This window comes from Gallinula chloropus, assembly GCF_964237585.1.
Source record: "Gallinula chloropus genome assembly, chromosome: 2".
Taxonomy (NCBI): domain Eukaryota; kingdom Metazoa; phylum Chordata; class Aves; order Gruiformes; family Rallidae; genus Gallinula; species Gallinula chloropus.
Genome location: NC_140086.1, coordinates 113,288,311 through 113,297,555, shown reverse-complemented (window position 1 = coordinate 113,297,555; position 9,245 = coordinate 113,288,311). Strand labels below are relative to the sequence as shown.

At 44.4% G+C, this 9,245-nt stretch overlaps 1 protein-coding gene across 1 annotated transcript in view; it reads right to left on the bottom strand.

The window, feature by feature from the left end:
- Positions 1 to 6,604: 6,604 nt before the first annotated feature.
- EPDR1 (ependymin related 1) overlaps positions 6,605 to 9,245 on the bottom strand; it is a 33,056-nt gene continuing 30,415 nt past the window's right edge. The window contains exon 3 of the mRNA XM_084279859.1: positions 6,605 to 8,958. Coding sequence (XP_084135985.1) covers positions 8,768 to 8,958 — 191 coding nt within the window. The 3' untranslated portion in view covers positions 6,605 to 8,767. The remainder of the gene's footprint in view (positions 8,959 to 9,245) is intronic.

The following is a 9,245-nucleotide window of genomic DNA, read 5'->3' as shown; positions in this document are numbered from 1 at the left end:
TTGCTCAGTGCTGCAGCGGAAGGCAAAAAAACCCCAGGAACCAGTGCCAATCCGCCCCAGGGGAAAATTCCTTCCTGACCCAAGCAGCAGAGCTGGCAATCGGCTATTCCCTGAGCATGTGAGCAAGACCGGCTCCCTCCTCCCACCGGCTGGTCACATCTCCCAGGAGATGCCCTAGCCCTGTTCTCCCTCAGCCTGGAGCTGTCTCAGGGGCTGCTCCAAGTTGCCAGGTGCCCCCGGCCTGATCCCACTTATAGAGCTGTGCTGCTGGGGATGAGGACAGTGAGCTCGGCACTGCACCTCTAGAAGGCGTTCCCCTGCTCTGGCCACGGATCTCCAGTAGAAGAGGTCTGAGAGTGTCGGGCACCTCCAATTTCCATCTGACATATGGGCTTTGAAGGTGGTGCTGCCAGATGCTGGTCTTGCAGGGGACAACTTATCCCATCTACTTCCTCCCTCCCTCCCACTCTGCCTGCCTCCCTCCCACTCTGCCTGCCTGCCTGCCACTCCTGTCCAACTTCCTTGGGGGAGCTCCAAACTATCTCTGCTGGACAGGGCACTCTGCCCCCTTTTATAATGTCCTGGGGCATTGTGACTGCTGAGTTGGCAGGTGACGGCCAATGAGGCCCTGTGACATGAGGGTGATGTGGCCCCCCAATGCGCAGCTCTGCCCAGCATCCTTCATTTCCTCTAAAGGCTTCTGGGGTGCTGGCCCTGGGGCAGTCCCTGTGCCCAGGTGTATAAATTTGCTCTTTGTACACCCACCTGAAACCCCCCAGTCATGAATCAGGAGCTGTTTATCTTCGTGTTGAGTGTCCTTCACCCAGGCGCTGCAGGGAATGATTGTGCTGGTCTGTAATGTACTGATCGTACGTCATTGCTGTATTGGGCAGATTTCGTTTTGACCACACATCCTTCCTGGAGCCTGCCATATAACCCAAAGAATGGGACTGCCTGGAGCCAAAAGAAGAGGTGCCGACTGAAGCCACCCTCCTTCAGATCTGAGGCAGGCACTGGGTCAACCCTCAGAGGATTCAAAAATCCCCTGCCCAGGGGTCTTTGAGGCAAAAGACAGTCTGCTGGTAGAGAGGATTTTAGAATATGTACCCTTTTCAAGCTAAAGCCTGTGATTTGAGTTAGGCTTGAAAACAAACTAGTAGCCAGGGCATTTTAAGAGTCTGCTTTCCTCACTGCAAAGAGCCCCACAAGGCAAATGAATGCTGTAACTAGCACATCCTGAAATAAATATCTCTAGCTGTACTAATTGCATTCTTGTACTGTGCTCTATGTAGCAACAATCCAGACTGGAAGTAACAAATTCCTAGATAATTGCACTGACTACCACAATCAGGAAAAAAAAAAAAAGGTCATGTCTTTTAGCCAATGTAGATGGAAAATTTTTTTTGGAAGTGCAGGTGTTACTTGGGTTTTTTTTCTTAAACAATTTCTTGGCTTTTCTCTTTTAATGATGGGTATTGGTGGCCAGATCGTGGGTTTATATCTCATCTTAAATGTTTTCCTATGAATGCCTGTTACATAGCAGGGCATTTCAGTGTGAGGGTTTTCAGTCCAAAGCTGAGTGCTGTTTACAACACTCAAGTGCAATGATTCTGATCACACCCTTGCGTTCAGGTGGCCCAAAGTTCACTGTAGCGCTTAAGACACCTGACCAAACACATGCCTCATATGTCTTCCTCTACTAAAGCCATTTGACAACCATGTTTCAGGCAGCTGCTGTAGAAATAAAAGAGGAAGCTTTAAAGATGTATTGTGCTTGGCCACCCTTGCCTGGTGCTTTTGGCTGGTTGGGATGTGACTTGCTGTGGAGGCAATGTCCAACATTTCCTTCTGCTCCTAAAAAATGTCCTTCAGAAGGGGAGATTTCATTAGCAAGCAACATATGTGACATCATGAGAGTGGTCCTCCAATATAGACAATATCAGCCCCAGTCTTTGAAGTACTGTGGTTCCTGTGACTTGGTTTTTATGGGTGCCCATTTCCCAACTCCATCTCAGGTGCCTTGTGTGGTGTGAAGGACAGCCTGTGCATGGGAATATGTCCTGCATTGCTTCGTTCTGGACTTCTTCTGGTTATTTCTCCTAATGATTCCTGTGAGGACCATCTGTCCTTTTCATCCACATCTGTAAGAGTGAGACTGTTGGAACAAATAATCCTAAGGGCAATATCATTCTGGCAGTGTGAACTAGCACAAGGTGGAAATTAAATGGGAGTTAGGTGCTTTCAATGTCCAAATTCAGCAGCTCAGTTAAGAAAAACGTTTCTTGGAAAGGAAAGAACAGGATCATAAGCGCTGACTGTTGATTTCCACTGGCTAGAAAAGATCTTGCACTTTATCCACTTCAACAGGAGGTGCAAATGTTTGGTACTTCCTTGAATGAGCCTGAAAGGTCAAATTCACCAAAAGCCTCCTTCCCAAAGAGAAGGCGGATGTCCACCCAAAACCTCCTTCCTTCCATGGGGCTCCCAAAAGCCCACTGCTGGTCGCCATCAGGCACTGAGTGATCAGTGTCTGCATGAGCAAACCCTATGGGTAGTCTGTCAGTCTGGTCAGGTTTTTCACAGGTTTGTATTGCCTGAAAAATGCTGTTGTTTAGGAACCTTTAAATTTGGATTTGGTCCCCCATGCCTTTTCTATAAATCCATAAATCAGACTGAGAAGGGGCAAGCAAAGATATTTTTCTCTCATTTTCCTTTCCTTTCTCTCCCCCGCCCCTCCTCTTACTTGGGGAATGGTTAACTGGTTTCTGGGTTACCACTTGATTGGCATACTTTAATTTTGCCTCATCTCACTTCTTTTTTTCACCTTATTCTTTTATTACTGGTTTTCTCCAGCTCTCATGGAACACGAGCCTTGTAGGTTCTGTGAATGTGATTTCCTGTCTAGGATGTCCCAGCAGGCAGAAAACAGGGAAAAGTGTCATCAGTTTGCTTATGCTTGCTCCCACGATAAGGGATACAGACTGTTGCTCATAGCCTTCTCTGTGTATTTGACTAGAAAAAAAAAAAAGTCCTGGACAGATCCTGTGCTGGCATAAACCATCATTTCAAAACCATCTGGCATAAACCAGATTTCCTGGGAAATCTGCAGGGTACTGAGTGTGCACACAGGTAAAGAAGCCCCATCCCTTTGGCAGGATGAGACTTGTAGGAAGAGGTGGTATCTTTCATTACCTCAGTGGCTATGGTTGGAAAAAGTACCAAACTTGAGGCAAAAACCCTTTAAGCCCACAACAGAAACAGCATCTTTCCAAGCTGGATGCCAGTTGAGAGCACTTCTTCAGAGTTCAGTCCTTCTGACCAGCTGCATTATTTATTTACTTTAAAGTAGAAGTTCTAAGGCTGAAAAACTTTAGCTTAAAGCTACAGATTGCTTTATAAATACAGCTTTTGCTTGACTACAAGCTTTTGGGACTTTCTGCATGCCATTTCCATAATTCAGAAGTCAATGTTTTGTGCATATAAGTAAGTTTTACACCTTTTCCTTAGATGTGTGCTAGGAGAAAAGATGTTTTTCTATCTCTCTATGAAACAACTGCTCAAGAGTGAGCTATAGTCACACATATGGGTTTTCCTTTGGAGAGGGATTTCTTTTCCCCACGAAATATCCCCTACGTCTTCTACAGCCTCTCCAGAGCCTCCTACCTAGAGGTCTAACACTGTAGTGGTACTTGGCAGTGGCTAGGGCCACCAGTGACAGGATCTCTGCTGTCACTCCTCATTACTTTCAGCATTTCCTCCACAAAGCCCTGCCAGGCAGGCTGGGACAGCAGCAGCTGGGAAGATGGGAGCAGGCATGCTTTCTCCACCAAAAGCAAAACTGAATCCCTGGCCTGGCCTGAAGGATAATTTTAGTGCAAAGGGTGAAACCCAACCCTCTCCTTCAGCCTGACACTGTCTGAAACCCAGAACTGGCAACTCTCTGTCTGATCTTTCAACAGCGTCAAAGCTTTTATCAGCACTGGGCAAGCGTGGGAAAAATCCCAGCAGGGAGCCGGGCAAGCCCAGCAGGCTTTTCTTTCCTCTCCTTTCCTTTTGCTCCTGAGCCCCTTGCCTGGCATCAACAAAGCCTGAGCTGAGTCCAACTAATTGAGATGACCAGGTGCTGAGCTCATGAGCAACAACCCCATGTACTGAGTGAGCATGCAGGGGTGCAAAGGGTAAGCCCATACGTATAACACGCACACATAATTTTACTACATGCTGTAAGGCTGGGAACCCTCCCTGATTTTCATGCTACTGCAGAAGTGCTCACTGGCCTCCACAGACCCCACTAGTGGAGGTCATGATGTTGGCCCAGAGCTGACCCAGTCGGGGAGACAAGAAGAGCTGAAAATCTGAATAATTGTCCCCAGTTTGCAGAGAGGGAAGAAGCCTAAAGCAGGTTCCCATGGATGGAGTGGTGAGAAGAGTAATTCTTCTGTCCTCCAGTATGCTCAGTGTCTGCTCAGAAACAGCAGGCAGCACCCCTCCTGGAAGATACATATATATATATCTCCATATATACTGGTTACTCACTCATGCCCACAGAATGTGCACTGCTGGTCTGTTTGTTCATCCTTCACACAAAATACCACACTGGAACTGTGTGCATTATTTCATTCAGTACACAGTTTCTGGCTCTGTGCTGAAACACCCACATCAAACCACACGGATGAGCATGTTAAACCAGTGTGCACTCAGAGTAGTGTTTGGAAATTTCCCCTGCAGCTTCATAGAAGCATCTCATCACTCTTATCCTACAGATGTGTTACTGTTTTCTGGGATGACTCATTGGATCGTAAGCTTTTCTCCCTCTCCCCTAACAAAAGAACAAATGCTTGTGTTTAAAGAGCCTTCCAAGCTCACCTCATTTGTTCCTATGCCTAAGTGCAGATGTGAAGATTAATATCTCTTATGTGCTTGTATCTATGGCATGTATGCAGCCTCCTGGAAAAGTAGCTGAGGGACACATTGGGATCATTATAGTCAGGGACCTCTATCTTTTTATGTGGGTGCTCTTTTGAAACCTTTATTTCTCATGGCTAGGGAGCAGGCAACTAGTCGATGATTTCATGACATGCCTTTCTGTCATGTGGGCATGTCCTACAGCTTGCATCCAGTCTGTGGCAGAGGATGGAGGAGTGCAGGCTGTGATACAGGAGCTGTGCCAAGACCTCTCGTCAGTCGCGAATTTGGGGCACAGGCAATTATACGTGAGCCAACGCTGCTCCCACCATTGGTCACATAGATGTGTGCAATGTTTACATGTGGTTATGGCTGGCACCATTCTTGCACTTGAGATAAGACTGCTGGCAAATTTACAGAGGTAGGCTCCAGATCAGATCCATCAGGTATGTAGGTGCCGAGCTCCTACTGAAATAAATGGAAGTGAGGGTTGTAAATGCCCTTTCGGAAGCACACTCTACTGACACTAGGAAAAACAGGGTGGTGGGAAAAGAGATGCAAGGTTGCAAGGAGTAACTGTGAGCACTAGAATGAAATGAACTTCAAGGTGGAAAACACACTGATTTCATTAGAGTGTTCCAAAATAAGAATATTGTATTGTTTAGAGATTTCTTGACTGAAAGTCACTTTGATGATGTATTATTGTATTTCTTCCTACATTCTTCATGGAAGTTGGCACTCCCTGGTAAATGGCAGCACTTCAACGGTGTGCAGCATGTCTTGAGGCAGCAAAATCTGGCCCTAATACTGGAGTAAAGCAAACTGTTAAAATAGGAACTGAACCAAATGGCCAAATCTCCTCCCCAAACTCAAACTAAATCTGTTTTGAGGTTCAGGAATGTTTGGTTAACTCTAAATAAAACAATGTTGTGCTTCTACACATCCTGCCTTCAGCAAAGCCTCCAAGCAGAAATACAAAAACATGGCAGGCAGATCCATGTTTGCACTATTTCTGGCCCAGCTGAAACCAGGAAGCACTGGGCATCTCACAAAACCAGCTTTGTCTCACAGGATATCCAGCTCCAAGGTACTGTCACTGTTACCTAGTGGAATACAATGTACTTACCACTTTGTTATTAATTTTGCAAACAAATTCCTCAAAGCATCAGGCATATGAAAGCCCCCTATTTCCTTTAGCACACTGTACAGCTACTTTAAAGTCCTTCTGTGCTTGCTGAGTCTTTTGGCAAGGTCGCATCAAGACAAAATGTCTCTTGCGGTACATGTTAACAAACCACAGCGAGTGATAACAAAGATAACAAACCAGGCATATGCATTTTGGGCTTCATAGTTGGTTGGTGGCTAATTTAAAACATATAATCCAAAAATTTGTTGGTTAACATCTCTTCGACAAGTCTCTTGAGTGTGCAGAGCAACAGTACAAAGACAAGAGCATCGTTTTAGCCATATAGAGTTGCCCTGCATGTCACAGCAACATCTTTAAAGCACAGAAGTCTGTTAAATAAACTATATTTAAAGTTTAGGAAGGAACTTTAAATGTAGTTCCTTCCTATATTTAAAGGAACATTTAATGTCGCTGCTAGAAATGGTATCACTGTCAGCAAAATCATAATGCAAACACCCCGAGAACAGCTGAGCTACCACAACAAAGTCATCCCAAATGATACAGTACCACAGCTGCATGTTTCCTAGCCAGATTTATTTTATTTTCCAGATTCTCACAAGACACAGATATTAAGAAATGCATGTTAATCACTGCCCTAATGAGAACAATATGCAGTTAGCATTTAGGTTTTCACAAAAAGTACAGAAGGCGAGTACAGACTAAATGCACTCTAAGTATAAGAAAACTCAATCCTCCTTTCCACTGGCACGTTTCAGTGAAACCGTCATGCTGGAGAGAAATTTTCTAATGAACTACCTGAATTTTAGCAGGTATGTGTATATATTTTCATTAGGCACAAGGCAAAGTAAAATTCCATTCTGACCACAAGTGTGAAAGCAAAATGACCACTGTGCCACTCGCTTATGTACAAAAAGCTATGAGCACACAAAGCACTAAAAGCCTGCCCAGCATCTCTCCTCCAGAAATGGTGCAGGCCTTCAGCTTTCTGTCCCATATGGTACCATTGGCCTGGAGAAGATGTATCCTATTTGTGCAGGACATCTTATCGCTGTCCTATTGGATCATGTCTCTTCACTAACAGTTGGCCTGAAAAAGAAATTTGTTTGCAGGGGAAGAGTCCAGCTGTCGCTAAGAAAGTGACAGAACTTGATAACTCTGCCCAAACCCAAACTTCTCTGCGTTGCATTGCTTTCAGCCAGGTAACTTCTAGAAGAAACTACTCCCCAAGACATGTAAGAGACAAGAATCTGGCTTTAAACATATTTGAACATAATAAATAAAATGCAACTCTAGACTTGAAGAAGAAACCAATTCATTTCAACTGGTAAAAGTGCAAAGCCCATCACCACTCCACACTTCTGAGGGCCTGAAGGTGCATGAAGTTTTGGTTTGAATCTTCTAAAGCAAAATAACATGCACTTCCCGTGCACGTTTCTGTAAGTTATTTGCTTCCTTCAAGGAAACTTTCACTCTGCCCACCAGAAAAGGATGTGGAGACGATAAGGTCTGAAATGCTGGCTGAGGAGCAAATATGGCAAGCATCAACGGAGTGGGTGCAAAAGAAAGCAAGATTGTCATTTCTGCTCAGATTGCAGCGCCTTGCAGCCACACCAGACAGAAGACATCTAAAAATCTCTCCCTCTGATTCCTCCTCCCAGCTCCCCGCTCTGGTCACACAGCTCTGTCTTTCACTCCCCTCCCTGGATCACTGGGCACTGTGTGAACGCTGATTTAGCCTTTGCTAATCACCAGATTAGGAACGGCTTCTTTTCAACTCTACCTGGATTATAAAGGTGTTCCCATACTCCTTGAGCAAGGACTTTTGAAAGCAGTTACAGAATATTAAAGCCATTCGGAGCGCAGTACTGCTTAATCTCTTTGCATAGGTTAAAGCTAGTATTGCCTTGAAAACTGGGTGCTAAGAATATGACAAAAGTCTCATCTCACCACATCAAAACACTTCATCAAAGGTGTAGCAAATGCAAGAAAACTTTGGCTTACATTTTTGGGGCTGTCCCTCTCCCTCCTTCCTTTCAAGCCATTCTCTCAGGAAACAGAAAAGTATTTATTGCATGTCAGCTAGCATGACATGAATAGAACTACCCCAGTTTTCCAAAAGAAAAAAATCACCTCAAACATTAGACTACAAGCTTCCTGGAGGGCAGAAAGAAAAAAACAAAACACAACACAAAGCAAACCCAAGAGAACAAATTTCCATAGTTTTGATGTACATTGTTTAAAATGGGGTATTTTTCAGTTAGGGATGAGGTCTTACCCAGGACACATTTCCCCTTCCCTCAAGTCCCCAGACATAGCAGCAGCAAAAAATAAAAATAAAAAAAATGAAGCATTTCCTTCTAGATGTTACCATTATTGCAGTCTGCTTATGCTTTGTCTTCTTGAAAAAATAAATAATGAAGCTTTTGCAAAAGGAAAATCAGACACAGCTTAAATAAATAGTATCTGTAAATATTATCTTAGTGGTAACTGTATAATACTGCAAGTGCATCACTGAACAGATTAATGTGATGAAAGAGTTCTTTTGTCTTACATATTTTACTCAGCTAAATGTTTATGTTCTCTTTCAAGTGAAAACTTACAATTCCCAAAAGAGCAGCAATAAGCTTGAAAAATCAGGTTAGACGTCAGCAGCTGACTATTAATAACCAGTGTCTTGGTTAATATTTGTTTGCCCGGGGCAGCCAGTGTCTGTAATCAGCATTCATCTTTCATCTTCCTCAGCTGGGCCGTCTGGCAGGTGCTGGGTGGGATGAACACCGAGGGGTCGGCAATGCCCAGCTGTAGATCAAAAAAGCGAGTGGAGGTTGTCACACTGTTGTTCTTCGTGTAGGTTTCCTGTACTGGGTAACAGTCTTTGACTGTGTAAACGCCAACCCAGGATTCCACTGTAACCAAGCAGAGATATGGCTACGTTAGGTGACAAGAATGAATGAATAAATGAATGAATGAATGAATGAATGGACTGTGTCATAATGATGTCAGTCAAAAAAATGGCCATTCCTCAGGCACAGCCTATAGATTGGAACCTGCCCATGGTTCTGTCCGTATGCGTGGCAGCACCAAGAAAGGCCACACACACAGAACTAGCGCAATTTGGACACCCCAACCATCTTAAACCTGAACATGTTCATGTCAAGCATGTTCCAAATCATTATACTGTATGCCACCCAGG